Genomic DNA, 23856 nt, shown 5'->3' with positions numbered 1-23856 from the left:
ATTAAAATTATTGAATTTGTATATGTCTTGTTTTATAAATATAAAACTCTGTATTTAGGGCAAGAGTCAAAACTGGTGGGGATCTGTCACCAAACCTACTTCTCTCACACTTTAAATCTATTTCTACACCCAATTTTAAAATTATTGTCATACGGAGTTGATGGAAATTGTTGAAATCCCTATTATTTCCATCTCAGCTGCAAAACTCGTTTGAGCCAGGTTGGCCTCCATGTAGGTGACAGTAGAAGGTCCCTTGACCGTTGACTTTAGATTCTCAAATTAGGTAGGAAAGAGGCATTATATTCCGTAACGCATTAGACTGTTGCTAATAGGGCTTTGTTAGGCAATCTTTGACTCTGGTACTTTTTATTTATTTATTTATTTATTTTTCTCTACTCCCTGTGAAGTTTGAAAAATAAATAAAAAATTACCAACAGATCTCATTGTTGCATTTTTATAAAAATAAACCCCTTGGAAATTTATCTAATTTGATACCCAACAAACCTTGGAATAGACCCCATATCATTTTACCGGGTAGACTTATTTGTTGCATTTTTATCACAAAAAACTCCTTGCTTTTTCAAGTTTGTTACTTAACAAATCTTTTTGGATATCTTAGTAAGATTTCAAATTATACTAAGACTCTATAGGCCCACATGGATTATCATATTGGTAATCCAACACTACAATCTTCTAACTTTCATGGAAAAATTGAGATTAAAAGAAACAAAATTCAAGAAAAAAAAATTTATTTTGAACTTAACCTCATGTTGTTAAAATGGATTGCTATTGAATTCTCAATTTTAAAATTAAAATTTAATGGTCAAAATTAATCTTTTTAAAAATAAAAAATAATTCAAAGTTATTAGAATTTTGTCCTCTACAACCCCTTGGCATCAAATCATGTTTTTAGATGTCAAAAATTACTGCGGTCAGGAAATTTTCCTAACTAACTTAGTAAGGTAAGTGTTTTTCTTTCTTAACAAAATATGGATAGGATTCACATCTTTTATAAATCAACATCATAAATTTTTTCTGTTTATTTTTTTTATTTAAAAATCAAAATAAGTCCATAGTAGTGGATATTGCCGTCACTACATACCTTATGTATTAGAAAAAATCATAAATTTTATAAAGGAGATATAAAAATAATATTTTAAAAAATAAATAGAAAAAAGACTATAACAATTAGTATTAAATACCCATGTTTCTAGTCAGTCTACCTCAATATTGAATGATCTTTGAATGACTTGTATTTTAAAGTTCAACTCGTAAAAAATCCATTATTTTGCAATAAACAAGGATGAGTCTAACATTGACAATTTGACATACACAAAATCCAAGATTATCGATCAACTATCATTAGCATTTAGTCCCCATTGATAGAAAATCTTGACTACGCCCCTGTTAACATGATTATGGAAGATCGTGGGATTGAAATTCTAATCTTTTGAGGAAAATGACTTCATAATAGTGAGGTTAAATGTAAAAAATGGGAGTATTTTTAATCTTCCAAATTTTGATGTAAACAAAATCTATTTGGGCTTCCCTTGTTATAATAATATTTAATATCCACAAAAGAAATATTTTAAAACATCACTACTAATCATTCTATCAATAAACGGCCAATCTCAAGTTCATTGTGGATTCTAAATCATGTTGTCCAACTTCTCGACTACAGAGTGCTTCAATTGATGCTTGATTGGATGGTGAGCATCAAAATATCCGAAATGAATGTATGAAAGGCAGAAAAAAAATATTTAAAAAAAAAAATACACTTGATTAAGGTAGAATAATTGATGCTATAGATCTTCAAAAGTTACATCTTAATCAAGTTTAGGTTAGATTTCACCGCTTCACCACAAACACAACGAACGCACACACAAAAAGAGTTAATTTGTTACTTGATTTGGAAAAAAAAAAAAAAAAAGCCATTGTTTATTAAGGGCAACAAATTCTCTGTCTTCCTCAATGCTAAGAGGTGAATTTGATGTTTTTTCTTTTTGTTACAAAATGTTGAATTCGTGTTTTTTTTTTTTTTTTTAATAATGAAATCCAACTCCGATATTAATTCAACCAAAACATTTGATATGAGTGTCCATTTTGCTAGTTGTATGGGTATTTTGGATTTTTGATAAGATCTATCCAGTGATGAGCCTTCTAATCATAAAAAGAACTTGATTTGTTATTTTTTTTCTAAGTGGCGAGTTCACAGTTTTTGAAAAGTAACGAGATTGTTATTCAATTTTAAAGAGGCAAGTTCGCTATTTTTCAAAGTGGTGAGTTTTGAAAGTTGCTTGTTTGTCACTAAATAAATATCCCAAGTGCATGTATGATAATGTTGAAATAAAAACTCAGATAAAAAAATACATCTAATTCTTTAAAATTAAATGTCATTAATTTTTTGTTCATCATTCACCATTATGAATATTGTCAAAATGAGTAAGAATCGTGATAATCTGATTATCCCACATGACAAACTCAATCGATTACCTTGACATGACAAGTTCGACAACCATAGACCTGTGCACCTTGAAATACTTGGCCGCACTTCCTCATAAAAATGTGTATCTCATGGGAATCGTGTTTCCCGGGAAGTGTAGATCTACAATTATTGAACTTGTCACATCAGATAGTCAATTGAGTATGCCACGTGAGTAATCAGATTATTACAACTCAATGAGTAATAGTGAGTTAGTGACCATTGAAAAACTAAGATAAGATTTTCTTTATAAAAAAAATAACTAAATAAAATAAGATAAGAAAGGAAATTTTGAATATTAATTTTTTTATTTTTTTCTTAAAGTGAGGAATATTAGTAGAAAAAAATTAACTGACATTATTATAAATAAAAAATCTTATATTAGGGATTATCAAGTAATAGTAGATATGAACTAAGATATCCTGGTCAAGTGGCCATGGCAATTTGTAGATCGAAGTTTTGAAAAACAGTTCTTGAATATTTTATCTTTATTTATTAAGAAAGTGAGGAATTGTGGCATATAACATCCACCAGACTTTTATTTGTATATAGAAAAGCGCACATGCCATAAATGGTGGGTGTCATGCTACGACAAATTACAAGTCCAAATTTCAAACCACGCCCACATGGCAACATTGCAGCCTTATATTTATAAAAAGAAAAAATACTTAAATTTTGGATAGCCTCTTGTATAGTCCGTATGGGCCACCTCTCCTTTATAATGTATTTGAAATATTCAAATTATCATTTTCTCATATTCTTCACTTAGTTTCGATTTCCACTGACGACTACGATAATTTTTGATGATCTTTGACCATGAATGACAAATGGAGAATGATATTATCTTAATTTTGAATATTTAAAAAAAAAATTTCTTTTTTTGATGTTTCAATAAAAAAAAATGAAGAACGAAATTAAGATTCTAATTTTTTTATTAGTTATGATTATGTTGTAAATTTTGATTTGCAACTATGATTTTCGCATTTTTGATATTTTGAAGAGATTTATTTAGTATTAAATTTAAAAAAAAATAATAATAATAATAAAAATAAAATGAAAAATCTTGATCACATTTATAATGTTGAGTTCACCACTTTTTATCTTTTATTTCAACATTTTCATTGTCAAACTCACCACTTAGTGTCGAATTCACCACTTTTTGATTGTCTAGTTTCACCATTTAATAATTATCGAATTCGAAAAAAAAATTTATGAAAATATTGTCAAACTCGACAATAATTAAATGTTGAACTAGATAGTAAAAGATGGTGGACTCGACACTACAATGTGAATTGAATTTTTCAAAAAAAAAAATCATTTTTTTTTTTACTTTGATGCTTGATAAATATTCTCGAAATATTCAAAATGCATATATCATAATTGCAAATGAAAAATTACGATGTAATCATCAAAAAAATTTGAATCTCAATTTCGTTCTTCATTCTTTTTTTATCAAACATCGAAATAAATAAAAAATATATATAAATATTCAAAATTAAAATAATATCATTCTCCATTCGTCATTCATTATCAAAGATCATTGAAAATGATCATAATCACCATTGAAAACTCTAACTAAGTAAAAAAGATGAGAAAATGTAGTTTAAGTATTTCAAATACATTATAAATGCGAATGAGGTCTGGTGGACTATTAAGAAAAGAAAATTTTACTAAATAGATTATTAAGAGATCGCCCAAAACTTAGGGACTATTTAGAAAAAAGATCTCACCGTCAAGTACTTTAAGTAATTTTCCCTTTATAAAAAGAGAGATTCTATTGCCACATCAATTTTTACTAAACGTACTCCAAAATGGTGTTAAATTACCATTCGACAACACATGAATTGGGTTGCCCATAGTAAAAGTTGATGTGGCAATAGAATTACAACTTCTAGAAGACTTAGTTCAAAGTCAAATAAAGGACTCAAAACAATAATGGCTTTTCTTTCCATTTAATCATCAAGGATTTTTCAATGCAAGTAGCAGTGTCACGAGTCACGAGGTTATGTAGAACATGAGTTGAGCTTAGATTATAGTAACTCAACTTAAAACCTTTATATGGGTTGAGCTTGAAAAGAGGATTCGGGCAATCCAACTCTACTTGAGGATATATGATAATATATAAATATTTTCATATTAATGATATTTTTATTTTTATTTTTAAAGTATTTTTAATAAAGAGAAATTATAAATAAAAAATATAATTAAACAATTATTTTAAATTAATATTTAAAAAAAAAATTTCTAGCATTTGAAGTGCTGCAATCCTGAGCTTACCTTACTTTATGAATTTGTCTACCATGACTAACTTGATAAGATTGTAAATCTTACTAAAGGTCATTAGGCTAACATGTATTATTAAATTAACAATCCAACAACAATGACTTCTAGATTTCACGGACAAACTCATATTCGAAAAAAAAAAATTTCAAAAAACAAATCTTTTTTAGCTTTATTGTAGATGTTGAAAATGGATGGCTATCGAACTCCTAAATTCATAACTAAAATTCTATGATGAAAATTAATTATTTTTTTAAAAAAATCATTGTTTTAAAACACAAAAATTCTAAGAGATTTAAAATAAGAATTTAACAAAAAATAATTAGTTTTCACGTTAAATTTTAGTTTTGAATTTGGGAGTTCAATAGCCATTCTTTTTCAAAAATCTATGATCTAGCTCAAAAAAATATATATATATTTCTTTCGACTATGAGTTTGTCCATGAAATCTAGAAGTATGTGTTGTTAGATTACTAATTTAATAATACATGTGAACCCAAAGGCTCTTAGTAAGATTTGCAATCTTATCAAGTTAGTCATTGAAGTCAAATTCATAAAATAAAGTAAGGTGAGCTCAAGATTGCTGCACTTCAAGTGCCAGATTTCTTAAATAAATAAAAAAAATGTTGAGGCACTTCAAGTGCCGATTTTAATTTCTTTTTACAATTTTACAAAAAAATAGAAAATTGTTAATCAAACGAAAATTAGGTTTGTTCAACAAGCCCTAATCGGGCTAACCCAAGTTTAGAAGCACTAGTTTGGATTGACGACTGCTTCTTAGAGTTGAGCATGGTTTTAGCCTCCAACCTGCCCAGGTGGTATTCCAATGAAAAATAGGTGAAAATTTGGAATTCCATATCATTTTCCCACCTAACCCAATTGGTAAAATGAATTCCAACCTACTGAACCAACCACAACATTTTCAAGGTGCAATCACATTTTATTATAAATTTTTGTTTTTGTGTTTTCTTATTGTGGATATCACCACCCCATGGTCACGCGCACCACCCCCTCGGAGGCTTGCACAGTCCTACATGCAACTAATTGATTAGAGAATCAGCCAGACCTTGTAGGATGGCCCCAAGGAATTCATTGCTTCGTGGGGCATGGGGCCTAACCCTTCTTGAGGAGCTTGTAAAGGCTCGGCTTGCCACTAGGTGAACCTATAGATTTCAAATTCCCCATTCCCTAAAAATTAATGTTCAAGGCAATCCAGCAGACCCTAAATTTATTTTGTGAGTGCTTCACATACATTTTTCATTCTTTTCCTAGCACTCCTGTCTTGATAAACAAATGAATATTTGATCTTAAAGAAAAAAGGTGTTTTTAGGAGGGAGAGGAGGAGGGGGAGGGGGTGTTGTCCTATGTTTTAAAAAACCCCCATCACTTCTATCATCCGTTCTTTCTTTTTTTCCTCCATTTAATACATCCGTATGAGGTTTGCACGAACAAAAGCTTTCCTTCCTAAAAGATTGAAAAATAATAGTAATAATAATAAATAAATAAGGAAAAAAAAAAAGAGAGGCGGAAGTGACTTCAAACTCCACTAACTTGAACTAAATTTTATTTCAAGATTTAACATATCCTCGAGAGAGAAGTCGATGGTATGCAACTTCCAACAAAAACATGTTGGCCAATGAAGGAAAATAAGAAAAAGCTGGAAGAACCAAGACCAATGAAGGTTACCAAAGCTCCTCATAAGGATCGCTATTATGGCAACAGAGGGGGAAGTATTCTTAGTCTTATTCATACTTGGAGTCTACCACTGGCTAACTTCCAGTTCCAAGCATTCAACCATACTGCAAAAGCAGTACTCAAATCTCTCTTAAAATTACAAAAAAAAGCTGCATAAATTAGGTAATATTCTTCCAAAGTAAAATTTCCGATTGAACCACCCATTCCAATTTTCCGATTTACCACTCATTCCATTTTCCGATTTACCACCCATTCCATTTTCCGATTCAACCACTCCTTCCATACCAGAGTCCGAATTCTTACACTTAAGCATTCTTCACGGTGGCAGACTTGATAATGTCCACGAATTCAGCCTGATAAAAGTTAGGCAAGATGATACAAGTCAGCCACCAAATGTAAAGACAAAATAACAAATACAAATTAGGGAAAGAAAGTAAATGAAAACAAGGTGTCACCTTTAGAGATGCACCACCGACCAGAAATCCATCAACATCGGGCTTTGCTGCCAACTCTTTGCAGTTACCACCATTCACAGAACCTGCAATGAGAATGTAAGTTTGGGAGTGAATGGAAGGAAAATGAGGGAGGAGAAATAAATTTTGAAAACGTGGAACTTGATTTTTATAATAACTCTCCTATGTATGTGACTTGCATGTTAACACTAATGTATGGACGTGAGAGATACTAAGTATAAGCATCGACAAAATATAGTAAAAGCAACAATTCAGGTAATAACGGTATTGGGGTCTTGGGCTAAATCATAGCTTAGTATTAATAAATAAGTAAATTTAAGTATTAATGGCATCATGAGAAATGTAGTTGAACCCTAAGCACCAGTGGGTGGAAAATTAATATCTTTTCATGTAAATGACAGACGATGGAAAAGGAAATAATGATGTCATAAAAAGGACCATGTTGACACACACACACACACACACAGATCAGGTTTAAGTTGTCGATGGTTTGAAGGGTGAGTGAGCTTGCCAGGTAGGCTTTAAAGTTTCTTTTTTTTTTTTATTCTATGTATGGATTGAGGTGGTCCATCACACCAGGTCTACATCCTAGCATCTAATATTTTAAATAATCTCCGGTTTATCATACATACATTGTTCTCTACTTTTGAGTGAAACAAATCCATCTCCAGGAAACCTTAGAAGTGAAACGAGAATAAGAGAGATTAAAATGGTGATGAGGGAGGATGTGTTTACACTTTCTCTCACATTTTCAGATTAATAAAGGAGAATCAATTTGACCAATTTTTCTTATCTCGGGATAATGAATTTATGACAATACAGTTTTTGCAGGGCAGGTCGAGGATGAAGGAAACATGAAACAATTACCTCCATAGATAATCCTGGTTGCGGCAGCAACTTCATCACCTACGTTCTCTTTGAGCCATTTCCTCAATTCGAAATGCACCTATTATACACAATATTTAGTGTGAGAAAACGACATGGTGGAAAAGCAGATGTCATCAATAACAGAAAAGTTGGGCTATCCCATACAAAAGGGTTCCCACGATAGTCAACACAAGCTTCACTGGTGCAACTGATAGAACATAGAACTAATGTATTTAGAACGTAAACATATAGGTCAGCATCAGATGCATTCAAAGTATTATGCATGGTAGGCCCAAAAAAACGATAAAGCAAGCATGCTGGTACAAATACAAAAAAACATGCACTCAGGTGTGTTGGCATTGATCATTTACTGCAAACAAGACAACCAAAGACTAAAATGCCTTTAGCATTTGTAATGTAAAAGATAAGCATTTCATATGTAAAAGACAAACATACCTTTTTTTCACTAAAAAACAAAATAGACAGGGATATTATTGGAAAGTAAATGTGATGAAGAATGCTAACGTCCCCATTAGGTCTTGGGCGTTAGCATTCCCCTATATATACACGATTAATGATAACAACAATATATGTGATGTGATATTCTATGATACCCCTAATTAATGTTGTAGTTGCTTCACAGAATATTTCAATTGGCAAGGGTTAAACTCGTAATCTCTAATAAATGCTAATTAGTATTCTAGAATGAGGGAAGACAAAAAAGTAAGTGTCACCCAAGAATCCGTCTCTTGTTGGAATCTTAGTCCAACACTAGTACTTCAACATTTCACAAGAAACCAAGTAACATAGGTCCTCTACAATGAGAAATACAGCAACAACTCTTAGGTTTCAAGCAGGAAACATAAAACATAATTGCACATACTAGGATTTTTTGGGATAAAACATTGAATTTGACCAATAAGATTAAGAACCCAACTTACTTCCTGAGCCTGAGCAGGAGTTGCAACCTTTCCAGTTCCAATAGCCCACACAGGTTCATAGGCCACAACAACGTCAGCCCAGTTTGAAACCAAATCTGCAGGAAAAAAAAAAAAAAAAAGAGAATTATCACTAAAATCATAACATGGAAATAAACAAGACTAAAATGTACATCAAGAGTCTCCCCAACACAGGCAATCACCTTCAATACTAAGGGCCTTACCTGCAATCGCTTTTGTTTGTGCAGCAACAACTGCCATGGTCGAACCTGACTCTCGCTCTTCAAGAGTCTCCCCAACACAGGCAATTACCTTCAATCCTTTCGAAAGCGCATATGCAACTTTTTCTCCGACAAACTGCAATGACACATTAGAAAGCATGCATTATTCAATTTAGAAAACGAGAAGAATTTTTATGCAGTAGTAGATGATGCATTACATAGCATATATACAAAATAAAGAGTTATGCCTAAAGTCCATGCAGCATGGTTTACCTCATTTGATTCATTGAGCAATTGCCTTCTTTCAGAATGGCCGAGAATGACCCAAGGAATGCCCAAATTGACAAGCATCTCCCCACTGTTAACAAGGACGACAACTTTATCAATTTGCATGAAAAAATTGCAAATTCTACTGCTTTTGTTTTGGTTGGCAAATGCTTATCACCGACTTGGTTATCAATTCATGAAAAATCAGCTTTGAGTGTGAACCAAAGGAAGTAAACAAAAAGAAACAAGAACAGTAAGGATTTATCTCCAGAAATAAATAACCGGATCATGCTGATAGGTAAGACATCGAAAACTTTTCAAATTACTGATTATTTAACATTATTGTCTATATCATAATTTCCAAGACTAAAATTTCAAGTTATATTACATTGTAAACGTTTCAAGATTTGCAATCTGAAAGCAACATGTGCTAATCTTCCACCTTGTGGACAAAGCAGATGCTACATATTATAGAGATAGCTACACTGACTCCTATATAAAATAACATACACACATTAATACATTCTAAATATTGCAAAGAGCCTTTTTATATTAATTAGGTCTACAATATCTTCTTGACATGCAAGGCGGTTAGTGGTTACTATTCAGTTTACGAAGTGGAAAATTTTGTTCATGATATCTATTGGAGAGGGGATCAAATAGTGACTTTCTATATTAATCAACATAATTAATAATCACAACTACATTTTAAAGAGAAACCTTGATAAGACTGTTATTCAAGGCAGTTTAGTGAATTTGAGGGCAACTTTGTAGTATCTTTTAGATTTTTGTGTCAAATAGACAACCCAAACCATCCCTTCAAGTTTCCTAAGTTAAAAAAATTGTCAATCTACTTAATTGCAACCATAGTCACCAAGTCGGCTCAAGCATAAGTAGGAAAGGTGGAAAATTAGAAAAGAAAAAAAAAGAGGAGTGGGGGGGAGGGATGGGGCTATGGTTAGGGCCATGTAATGGTGGTCATACAAAGTTATGTTCTCATATTATATCATCAAATCTAATATTAAACTACAATAATAAATCACCAAATCTCTTATAAATTCATCGATATATCCACAAAAAGTAATAACATGTCTACAACACATTTAAGATTTATATTGTTCAAACTTCAAAATAAAAAAATAAAAATTACAATCATTGATCCAAGGTACGATCTTTCTACCGATCAGAGACCATCAAATTCAACGTCATCCTCTGCATCCTCATTCTATGGTGCTCCATCGTAAAAAGGTCACCATCATCTTATAAATATCATCTCCTCTAAAGCTCTTACTAGTGCATCATAGGGGACTGGATATAAGAAGGGTGAAATTTTATCCAAGTTGACATATCCCAAATTACTAAAACAATACCAAAACACCCCTTTTTTCATTTTTTCCCTGATTTAATTGCAAAGTTTGTAAAAGTCGCAACTTATTGAACAAGTCGTGATTTTAAATCATGATTTAATCAATGAAGGAAACGAGACTTTTTTAATAGGTTGCGGAATTTAATGACTATGATTGTAACCAAAATCATATCAACTAAAATGTCACCCTCTCTTAAAATTTAGTTTATTTTGTATGGAATTTATAAAATGTCTTAACTTCAAATCCATAAGTTGTTTTATTTTAAAAATAGTACTCTAAGAAAGCTATCGCTGAGATCTCTACAAGGATGTCTATTACTAGATATTTTGTTTAAATAAAATTAAATGTTGATTGCATGTTTCCTATAATATCCACAATAACCTATAATATGATGTATATATTTATTTTCTTATTCAAAAAACACTATTATTCTTTTTTTTTAAAGATTTTGTTAACATGTGCCATAACAGAAAACGTTAAAGTGCATTAAATACACCTTGGCAATTGATTTCCGTACCAAAATCACCCTCAAAAAAGAACTTCTTACCAAAAATACCCTCAGATGTTTATTTCCAAGGTGTATTTAATGCACTTTAACGTGTGCATAAAACCAAAAACAAAAAGGCTTTTACTTAAGTAACATGTACATCACATGCACATTTCCCCTACTTGACTGTAAACTAAGTAGCGTTTAATATGACCAACAACCACACTCAGTATAAGCAGTACAAATATACAATATTCACACATCACAATATTTTCATGGATAAAGGTGATTATTATCAATAAAAAAATAAAAAAATAAATAACTGCAAAAGGGAAATGATTACAGGTACACCAAGACATACCTAATCTCACCAGTAAATGCACCCCCTTTCTTCACCCAACAATTTTGTGCGGCAACATGAAAATCAGGCCTCAGTAAATTTTTTACCAATGGAAGGAACACAAATGGTGGGCTTACCACAACCTCTGCAAGAAGAACACATTTGCACCATATCAACTCAGAGATCCATAAGTATAAAGATTTTTCGATATAAGAAGATATGCACCCACTCACCTACAACATTTTCGGAGGGAACTTCAGCTTCATTCAGTGTGGAAACGATCTTTTTAACCTCTTCAGTAGTTCCATTCTGGTAAAAAAAAGGAAATTGTTTAAAGATGAAACAAAAATATGCAACATATTTGATCATTTAAACATAATTCAACATCTAAGCATTCATTTGTTTTGAGATACAACCCCGAAACTTGATTGCCTCTATCATCGTCCTTCAATCAATAAAAGGTCTCCAATTTCACGATTCCATCAATGGATGGTGATGAAGACACTACAGTCCTTGTGAGGTGATGTACAAAATACTTCACCACTAATTAAGTTTTTATGTGAAATTGAGATAAAATCAGAGTCCAAGTCAAAATTTTGGAGGAACCCTACTAGTGTTTATTTAAAGCCCCTACTTTTGCGTTAATATTTGGGATACCTCCTTGGATATACCGGGCACTTCAAATTATAGATCAAGACGTTGGATAATATCACTTAATAGAGATTGATTCATTAACACAAACTATATAAATTCTCCATTAAATCAATTTTCAGAAAATCTATAGATTGAGACCGTTGAGCGCGATTAGTAATAACTAGTAGAGAGATTTCAGGAATATAGACTACATAAATAGTCCATTACATACATTGACATTTCATGACAAAAAATCAATGAAAGAAAAGCACAAAAAACTAGAGATTATGATTATTGATCGATCCAAAAACAACTAAAGATTATTGACAACAAAAAGAGAAAAAAAAAAAAAAACTAACAGATTAGATCGATCAGATTACAGATAAGAAAGCTGATACTTACACATTTCACCACAAAAATTGACAATTAACGATATAAATTCTACAATGAATCAACTTTTAGAAAACCTATACATCAAGAGCATCGATTATGATTATTGATCAAGACTAGAGAGATTTCAGAAATATAGACAAAATAAATACTCCATTAAAATTGAAATTTCAGGTCAAAAATCGCAACAACAAAAAAAATAGAGAAAAATTGACTGACAAGATCGATCAGATTTCAGAAATATAGACAAAATAAATACTCCATTAAAATTGAAATTTCAGGTCAAAAATCGTAACAACAAAAAAAAAATTAAGAGAAAAATTGACTGATAAGATCGATCAGATCTACAAATAGGAAAGTTGACACTTACACATTTCAGAACAAATATTGACTATAAGCGATACACACTAGAGATCGGTTCAGTAAAATAAACTATATCATTTCGCCATTAAATCGATTTTTATGTAAATCTATACATCAAGATTGTTGATTTAGATTACTGATCAATACAAGAGAGATTTCAGTAATATAGACAAAATAATACTCCATTAAATTGAAATCTCAGTACAAAAAATGGATTAAAAATCGCAAAAAAAAAAAAAGAAGGAGAAAAATTGACTGATTAGATCGATCAGATCTACGTATAAGAAAACTGATTCTTACGCATTTCCAGTTACCACCGACGAAGAATTTTCTGCCCATTTCGAACAATAACTTAAAACCTAGAAGACAGACCAGACAGACTGACAGAGATGAGGAGGGAGCCGGCTTGGCTCGGTGGAGGATGATGAGTTTTATAGATAAAATAGTGGGATTCTAGTGCCACACCTACTTTTACTAAGAGCAGCCCGAGATGTGTGATAATGGTTGGGCGTGATCACCTAAGCTTGCGATTGAATTGACCTTAATACCCCTAAATGTCTTTGATGTGAGATATCTCATTATTAAAACAAAAACACCTTCCTTATTAACCTAGTAAGTAAAATAAGGCCTTCCAAGGATCATCCGCCATTCAAACCAATCCTCGTGATTTGTTACGAATGTCAATATGTTTTTTTGACCGTGGATTAGCTTTAATGAGTCTTTTTTCCCTTACTAATTTAGTCTAGCTAGTCCTAACTACTTAAAAAGGGTCCAACTAAACTCACTAAGTTAGTAAGGATTTCACTCTTACTAAATGTCCTTGGGCTCACCTTATGACATCAAAAACATGTTCTAAGGCTTCAGAGTGGTAGAAGACAAAAAAGCTTATGAACTTTGATTTTTTTTTTTTGAAAAATATTATCTTTAACGGCTGAATTTCAATTTGAAGTTTAGGAGTTATGTGAAAGTTCGATAATCGTCTATTTTCAAAGTCTTAGATCAAACTTAAAAATAATTGTTTTTTGAATTTTTTATATCTTGAATCTGAGTTTTTCGATGAAACTTAAAGGGTTATGTTCTTGGATTGATGTTGTTTTAATCCATTTGACCAAAACCAACCTTAGATATGTTCAAAATCTTACTATGCTAGTAAAAAAAGTTTTACCTACTTTAAAAACCACCAGATGCATCATGCGCTCCCAGCTACAAAGTTCAGTGAGAAAAGGTTTTTTAAGCGACAAACATTTTCCTTACTAGCTTAGTAAGATTTTAAGTTTTACTAATGATCATTTTACTCAAATGGATCACCACATCAGAAATTGACACCACAGCCCCTTAAATTTCTTTTAAAAATTAAGATTAAAAAAAAAAAAAAAATTTATTTTTTAACTCTATCCTATGTTTTGAAAATGAACAACTATCGAACTTTCACATAATTCTTAAACTTAAAATTGAAATTCAACAATGAAAAATAATATATTTTGGATTTTCTTTTTCAAAATTCATAGAATTTTTTCCTCTGCAACCCTGCATCATTGGATCATATTTTTTAATACAACAAGGTGAGCCCAACGACCCTTAATGAGGGTGAAATTCTTACTAGCTTAGTAAGACTAGCCGGACTCAGATAAGGCAAAATGAATGTTGGGCTACTTTTGGTCTAGATTTTATAATCTATGAATCACTTTTGCGGTGCTGGATAAGGATAAGTCTATGGTATCCATCACCATGTGATTAATCCTACTTTTCAGAAATTAGATTATATGCCCCTCGGCCTCGCTCTACTTTGAAAGACTGATAAAATGACCTAAACGCCCTCATATTCAAAGTCTAACAAAACCCTTGATTTTTATCCCCTAAAACCAGTCATCTCCAATTTCAAAGATATATTTCCCTCATCATCAACCTTAAGATTGAAAACTATCTCCTTCAACACTAAAACATCAACAACCTCAAAGATTTTGGGAAGTAGAAGATGATAGATTTTTAGAGAGAAATGAAGATTTTTCTAAAAATAATTTGATTGAAGGTAAGGTAGAATAATTAAAAATAAATTATTTAAGAGGTTGAAGTCGACATATATTTTGGAGAAAATGAAAAGCTTTTGACTAGACGTTGAAAATGACAGTTTTTAAATGACTTTGTGTTTAATTTCTCGGTGAAAATCATGACGTGTTAGCTAGTTTATTAGAATAGGGATGGGTATGGGTTGGATTGTGTCATGTCAAGGTAAGGGTACTATGAAAATTTATCAAATTCAAATCCGACCCATTTAATAATCATGTCAAAAACTTAAATTCAAATCCATCACATTTATTAAATAAATAACCTAACCCGGCCCATGTAATATGTTTAATAAAATTCCAACTTTAATTGAAAAAAATAAGATTCATTTCCACCGTCAAAAATAAAATATCATTATTAAGAATAAAGTCACACAACCATAAACCAATATCTACCAATATAAATTAAGTTTCATTACCCACATAGATCACCATATTGGGATTCAAGCACTACAAGCCTCTAGATTTCAATGAAAAACTCACATTAATATTAATAAAATATAAATATAACTAAGGAGGCGGTTCATGGGACATACGTAAAAACAATGGTTTTTCAAAATATGGTTTAGAGGTTTTGGATTGAGCTGATTTTTTGCGAGGATGGTCACTATGATGAGAAGATCATCCTCACAAAAAATCGGTTCAATCTGAAACTTTTAACCCATATTTTGAAATTTTATTAATTTTACATTATTTTTACATATGTTTTTTCATATGTCCCTTGATCCGTTCCATATAACTAATAAACAACTTAATAAGGAAAATATTTTTTTTTTCCTCAAATTAAAAGTTTAACTATTAATTATTTGAAAAATATCTTAAAACGTACTTTATATTTTATCAAAAATTTTAAAATATGTATTATGAAAAAGTTCCACAAAATTCTAGCAAAGAATGGGTGATTAAAAAAATCTTTAAATAATAATTGATATTTGAGATACCTTTTATGTTTCAATATTTATGACACATTAATGACATAATAATTATATCGACGTGATTTTCGACTAGGAAAATCTCATTATTTATTGGTTTAAAATTGTCACAATTCTTTTTTAAAAATGAGTGTGAATAGACACCTGAAATAATTTTTCTTTTTTTATATCAATTTTCATGTCATTATAATGATTTTCATTTATGGAAAATGATTGTCTACTTAGAGTTCGAGTCTAGATAAAAAGGTCTGATTAGAGAGTAGAAAAAGTGTTATGTATCTTATTCTCTCCACCTTAAGGTATCACCTTTTAACTTTATCATTTTTTAATATTTTAAATTAAAAGAATAACAATATGAAAAATAAAATGCATGAGAGATGAGATTATGTATGTTATATATATGTCCATAAGGAATTTATTATGGACTTGAAGGGACAGATTATCTCACATTGAGGGATTAATTTCTAACCACCCTTGTCATTCAATAATGCTTATACTACATGATGCATGCAAAGCTTGAAAGCAACTTAAAAATGAACTTATAGATGGTGAGGATCTTCTGTCAAATTGATTAACTCCCAATTCATACTTACCAATGATAAGAGAAATTACATTACATGATTGCAATTGAATAAATTATATTTGGATGCACATCACTCTTACTACATGACTTGAAAAACTTTATTTGAAGAAAGAGAAGTATAGAAACTTTATACGATGGACTATCTCTATATTACTTATGTCATTTGTGCATATGTCAAACATCTTTGGGTTGTGAGTCAAATATCACTCTACGAAGGCATGTTGATGTGATGTAATACCTGCCACCTCTTATTTCATGTGTTATAATTAGAACTTAAATTCTTGCAATGGAGAGAGACTCCCAATTCAAGTAACTGGGAGTTTATAAGCAAATGCAATAGAAAAAATGCTTATAATCTTTGTCCAGGGATGTACGTTCGGGTTGAACCGAATCTTTGGGTTCGGTATGAGTAGGGCTGAAATCGAAACCAAACCAAAAATTTCGATTTTTGTTTCAAAGGTAGGACCCAAAATCGAATCGAATTGAAAATTTCGGATTCAGTTTCGATTCTGGATCAGTTCGGATAAACCAAATTTACAATAACTTATATAGTTTACTTTATATATTTTAAAATATATTATTATCATAAAATAGTTATTTTGTTGTTGCCAATTGTATAATGTATAAAATATAAAAATAGAAACAAATTTTTTTTATTCTATTGTCTATTGTATATACATAGTATAAAATATAAAGATAGAACCTTTTATTTTCTATTTGGTAACTATTTATTACAATTAAATTGTTACTTTGCTTTTAGTGGTACAAATCATATATATAGAAAGAAAAATGGTTATTGGATTGTTACCTATTGTATAAAGTATAAAACATAAAGATAGAAACAAATTTTTTGATTGGTAATTATTTATTACCATAAAATAACTATTTTGTTGCCTAGTGTATGAAATATGAAAGATATAACGTTTTTTTTTTCCTATTTGGTAACTAGTTAAATATTTACTTTGCTATCCATTGTACAAATCCTATATATAAAGAAACTTTTTTTGGATTGGTAACTGACTATTATAAAATAGTTATTTTGTTGCCATTTGTTTAACTACAAAGATAGAAGGTGGGGGTGGGGGGAATTTTTTTGAATTCTTTGGGTTTTGATGGGTTCAATCCAGTTTTCAGGGGTGGAAACCAAACCCATACTAAAATAGTTTGGTTCGATTTAGATTCGACTTGCGTGGGTTTCGGTCTGGGTTCTATTTTCGGGTAATGGGTAGTTTGTACATCCTTATACTTCAGATTTTTTTTGAATTTTTCGGATTTTGATTGGTTCAGTCCGATTTTCAGGGGTGGAAACCAAACCCATACCAAAATAGTTTGGTTTAATTTATATTCGACCTGAATGGGTTTCGGTCTAGGTTCGATTTTCAAGTAATGGGTAGTTTGTACATCCCTAATCTTTGATGATGTTGTAGATCAACGTAGGACAATCATTGTAGCACTTGTGACTTGACTAACATTGTGCGGCAAACCCGTTAATACTTTTTTGTGCTATTTTGTTTTGTGTTTATTTATTTCTATATTTATTAGTATTAGTGTTCTTTAAATTAGAATTTAGGTTCAACCCACTTGACACCAATACTTTTATTTGAGCATTTCTCAACATAATCTTCACGATCTCATGAGATTAAAATGAAAGAGAGAAAAATAAAAATACTCAAGAATCTATTATTGATAAGGCAGGTACTTTGCTAAGTAGAGCTTTTGAAACCTTAAAAAAAATTTACTATTTTTATAATTAAATGCAAATGTACTTTTCATGACTTTTTAAACATTTTTAGCAATTTAGAATATGTCAAAACTTAGGCAGTGTTTGTTTGCACTATTTTTCAACGCTTATTGCTAAAAAAAATTAAATTCAGCATTTTTTGTCAAAATAACACGTTTGTTTATTCTATATTTTCAGCGCTTACTGCTGAAAATAAGTGAAAAAAATTCAGCACTATTTTGATGTTGAAAAAAAGTGCTGAAGCGGTAAACACTTCGTTTTTTTCGACACGGACAAGTATGCCCTTCGTTTTTTTGAGCGTGGACAAGTATGCCCTTATTCTTAAAAGGATATTACCTCTTATATCCCATGGATCAGTATATAAGCACCCCCCAAATTAATAAACCCACACCATGGCTAAATTATTTTGTCTTATATGGGTTAAAATTTTTGGAATGAGTTGATTTTTTATGAGGATGATCTCCTCATTAGTATATAAACACCCCACAAATTAGTAAACCACACCATGGCTAAATTATTGTCTTATATGGGTTAAAAATTTTGGAATAAGTTGATTTTTGATGAGAATGATTTCTACAATGAGGAAACCATTCTCACTAAAATTCAGCACATCCTGAAACTTCTAACCCTATCAAAACAAGTTCATGAACCGTAAATCGTCTATTCTTTTTTTTGAAAACTATTTTTGACGAGTTAGAAGTTTCAAAGTGGACTGATTTGGTGATGATGATCTCTAGACCATATAGACCATCCTCACTAAAAACTTGCTCATTCTAAAAACTTTAACATATATAAAACAAAACAAAATTTGGCTATGGTGTGGGTTGCCCTTATTAATTCATAGGGTACTTTTTTAATTACACATTCTTCATTTCCATAAAAAATTATTCATCCAAAATTAAGTTATTTTAATGTTGATTTCAAATTTTGGTAACTTGTATGACATTATTATTTTTAATTTGAAATTTGTGGGCTTTTATAAATAGAAATTATTATTTATAAATTAAAGATTTGAGTACTATTTATTATTTAAAAATGAATTGTATTTTAATTTTATAAGAAATAATATATTTTATTATGTTTGATGATAAATAAGCATTTGAAACATGCAAACAATGTATAATATGATTGTAAGGATAACAAAGACAATTTACTAGCTTTAGCAATGTGTAACAAATATGATTCAGCATCTAAACAAATAACTTTTTCAGCACTTAAATTCAGCGCTTAATGCTATTCAACACTTATTTTTTTCAGTTTAACAAATAGCACCTTAGTCTATGAATAAGCCGGATCCTGGTGTGTGAACTCTAAACACAGATAGTGCATTCTCTTCCATTAGAGGTGGTTTGGTGCTATTGTTCGAGACCACGAGGGCCGCTATTGCTGGATGCGATCACCCTAGATCTATTATTCACCGTGAACATCAAGGTATATTCGAAGGGCTCCGTTGGGCAATTGTACACAATTGTATAAGGGTTTAGGTTCAATCCAACTCCATTATTGCTATCAACATCCGCAATGATAGTTGGAATATTCATTGGCATGTTCATTATATAGTTCTTTCGATTAGAAGACTCCTTAGCCTTCAAGAAGTTTCGTTTCTCTCACATTTTTAAAGAAGCCAACAGGACAACTGATTTGATTGTTTCTACTCAAGCAAAATGTGGGATGCCAAGGGCTTGATTGTAATTCTTTCTCTAGAGATCTGTTGTCTACTCTTGATCAAGATAGTAAGGATATGCTTTTCCTAAGGTTGTAGCTGGTTTGGGTCTGTCTTAACCCTGATTACTTTTCCACAAAAAAAAAAAAAAAAAAGTATAAGAATAACAAAAAATTATTTAAAAATTAACTAATATTTATAAAAAAAGATAATAATTTTTTGGAATTGTGAAAAGGTAAGAAAATCGATGTTGAACCGTTGTTTCATGTTAAATGGCAATTCAACGTCCATTTTACAAAATTATAATGTTTGTTGGACCAAAATACCTATCATGAAAAATTAGGAGAAATTTCATTTTCACTTTCCTTGAGTTGAAAAATGCTCCTCCAAGCGCCATTTTGATCCCTTGATCAAATGCCAAATTTTTTTACTTTTTTAATTTTTTATTTTATTTAAATATTTATATTTTTTTATTATAAAGAAGATTAATACCTTTCACACAATCTTAGTTTTCATAGATCACAAACATTTAAATTATTAAAAATTAATAATTTTATATAAAGCAAGTAGGTGGCATGTGCAAATACAAGTGTATTACAAAAATAAAAAATTAGGATTTAATTTTTTTTATAATTAAGAAAATTTATATGCATTTTTTTGTTTGAAGATATTCTATTGGAACCCCAACTTTTACTTATTGCACCCCAATAAAATGAAAAATGTGAAGTGAATGATGTCAGAATATAATAATTCAATTTAGGAGAAGAATGATGATATCAATTTTTTTTCTCTGAAATTGTGATAAATCAAAGAACTTGTAAATCAATGTTGAAGTGGTCCAAAGAGGCAAACAATATCGACGATACATATAATCACATTTTCCATTCTTTCTATCATTCATTAGGGTTGTATCATTTGTGAGAAAATTTTGGTGTAGAAATATATAGTAGTAGTTCTCTTCCTTTATTCAGAAAGTGTTACAAGGATTGACTAACTTATTACATATTGTTGATACTTAGCTAGAAAATGATTTGTCAACACATGTAATACTTTTGGTATTTTTAAATGCTTTAGTAATTATTTGATAAATTTCCCTTATAATCATTTTTAAAAACCTAAATAAACAGTCTAATTTTGAATCATATTTTTATCATTTAATATAGAATAAGTTTTTTTTTTAATAATTTTAAATATAAATTAAGGTGCTTTTATAAATAAAATAATATTTTATAATAATGATTTGAAAAATCTAGAAACTAATGTGGTTATAAGTAAGGCTGGCAACAAATCGGATTGATACCAGATCAGTACCACTCCAATATCGATTTGAATCTTTTTAACATGTACTCATGGTTTTAAAAGTTGGTTTCACATCTCGTCTCATCCATGTCAGATATCGAGTTTTCTTGGATGAGTTTTTTGATACGTTAAGACGACTCATTCAAAAATAAAAAAAATGAACCTAGGGTTATAAATCTCGTCCAAAAAGTTGATTTAGCCGTCCATCTCGTCCGTGCCTGATACCAAGACGTCTTAAACAAGTTTTGAAACTAGACATGTACCCGACCCAATCTGATCCTATTAATAAATGTTCGAATCGAATTTGATCCGTTTCATTCCAGCCTTAATCTAAAATCGATCTGATCCAGTCATATGCCTTATTTTCAAATTATCAATGTTTAAAAAAAAAAAATTTAATATAAAATCACATAAAATTTTAAAATATATATATATATATATATATATATATATTATATATATATATATATATAGATATATATATATTTTTCAACTACAAATATAGAGGGAAACCAAAAAGACTAAAATATTTTATCTATATATATTTCTATGAAATTAAGAATAAAAAAAAATATTAAAATATGTTCGGATTGTTTTTTTTTTTGTTTTTGGGAACGGATTGGGGTACATCCGAATCTGATCTAAGAATCCAATTTTTCAATGCCTACTTGGGATGAGCGTCCTCTGATCTAAGTACGAGCTCCTGCTTGCTTTCTGGCAATGAACTAGCTTAACCCTGATTGCTTAAGGCTTAATAAAGTCACGATGGTCTCCTATTCGTACTACTACCAGTAAGAGGACCAGTTCAAACATTGGGGATATTGAATTTTATTCTTTTGGTAAAAATAACATTAATAATCATGAGATTAAATTCAAGACTGGGGGTATTTTTTTATCTTCTAAAATTTGGTGTAAATAAACACCTATTTGGCATTCTCCCATGATAATAGTAAATAAAATCTAAAATTGATAGACTCGATAAAGTTCTTATGAACTTGGTTAACTTGATCAACTTTTCATAAACTCGATAGACTCGCCCAAGATTTTACAAATATTGGGTATATATCAACACATGAGTTATTGAATTGACATGATTCTACAAATATTCAATTAAAATTTAAATAACTATTGGATGAGTAAATTGGTGAAAAACAACGGTCCAACTGCCCTTTTTAAATAATCGTTTATAGTTGTTGGAATTGAACATTGGATAAATTCACAAGAAACGACCGTTCAATTGCCATATTTTGAAAAAACGACATTTGGACCGTTGTTTTTGACTAGGGGTACGATGATCTATTGTTAAATGCCGGTTCAACCACCATTTTATTACAATTTTTTTACCATTTCAACAAATTTATTGTTTTTTAATAAATATTAATTAATTAATTAATTGTTTTTCAATAACTTCCTATAGGAATAATGTGGCTCTAGGTCATATTTGATATTTAATTTTTTTACGAAAAAAATGGAGAATATTTAAATATGACATTAAAATAGTTTGATTACATTTTAAATACTCATTCAAAAAATTAATCAACTAATTTTTATTCTCAAATGCATAAGATTGCTATTATAATTACTTAACCAAGTATACAATTAAAGGTGTCAACTTGCTAAGTTAGTTGAAGTCTTGGAGTGTTTTCCAAATATATTTTATCCTTTTTTTTTTTTTTAATAACCTTGAACTTCTTATTTTGATCAATTGTCTTCTTCTTTATTGGATAAAATCAAGATTGTCTATATATATATATAAAAGAATTAATAATACTCACTCTTCTCTCAAAATAATATTCAGCTATTGGGTTAGGTTTAAGTATGGAATTAGAAACTCATATGTCTCTCATAATTTCCATGGTGTGAATGTGAAATCTAACGGTTGAGATAAAAAAGTATATCTCGATAATACATCACATATTTCTAAGATAAATTTTAATTGTTGGACTTCTCATTTTCACGATTTAGACTACATGATTGCATTGCGTGAACATATGAATTCATTCGCATAACTCCATAGATCCCAACCCTAAACTATTAATAAATGGAGCAAGCAAATCAATGAATCTGGATTGTCCATCGTATGGGCAAACTTTAGATTACTTTCCTTTTTCTCTTTTGAACAGTCCAAACCTTTTTAGCAATTCAGAATACGGTAAAAATTTGATTCGTGAAAATTTTGAGTTCTATTCAATTTTGAATTGCACAAATCCGGTCAAATTCGATAAATGAAAAATATGAAGCATATGTTTCATATGTGTATCATCCATTTCATTTCAAAAATTCGAAAACAAAAAATCCAACCATAAGATAGTGATAGTGATGATGAAATTGGTGATGATAATAACAATAGTAGTGATAATGAGGACATTGAGATTATTATTCCAAATAGACTTAGAGAGTCATGTCATTATTTTTTAAAAATAAAAATGACATTTGTCAAGTAAAAATGTGAATTTTTTTTAAAATTTTAAAGCATAATCACTTCAAAGTAAATTTGTGTTACACGTCATAACTTACAAATTTACACTTTGCAACATATAATAAGTTATAGTAGCATTGTTTTTCCACCGAGTTTTATAAAAATTTGTAAAAATGTGTTTTAGTATTTTCAAATTTAAAATTCATGAATTATTCAAAATAATTCATTAATTCGGAGAATAATACTTTTATAGAAAAAAAATGAAAAATTCATTAATTTTACACGTGTTAAAAGGGTGATTGCTAACAAGGGTCCCAACTACTATTCATAGCTGGGAGAATCTTTGCTATCCTA

The 23856-nt window shown here is 30.1% G+C and overlaps 1 protein-coding gene across 1 annotated transcript; it reads right to left on the bottom strand.

Annotated features, from left to right (window-relative positions):
• Positions 1-6292: 6292 nt before the first annotated feature.
• On the bottom strand, positions 6293-13263 carry LOC147399977 (triosephosphate isomerase, cytosolic-like). The gene is made up of 9 exons (XM_086445563.1): positions 13103-13263; positions 11650-11725; positions 11438-11561; positions 9229-9313; positions 8959-9091; positions 8738-8832; positions 7797-7875; positions 6912-6994; positions 6293-6809 (listed from the first exon to the last, which is right to left on the bottom strand). The coding sequence occupies exons 1-9, from the start codon at positions 13139-13141 to the stop codon at positions 6762-6764; spliced, it is 762 nt and encodes a 253-aa protein (XP_086301689.1). The 5' UTR covers positions 13142-13263; the 3' UTR covers positions 6293-6761.
• Positions 13264-23856: the final 10593 nt, after the last annotated feature.

The sequence above is a fragment of the Akebia trifoliata genome, chromosome 6 (genome assembly GCF_017979445.1).
Source record: "Akebia trifoliata isolate Shusen 1 chromosome 6, ASM1797944v1, whole genome shotgun sequence".
Lineage (NCBI taxonomy): Eukaryota > Viridiplantae > Streptophyta > Magnoliopsida > Ranunculales > Lardizabalaceae > Akebia > Akebia trifoliata.
The sequence above is the reverse complement of the archived record's forward strand: the minus strand, read 5'-3'. Positions and strand labels throughout refer to the sequence as shown.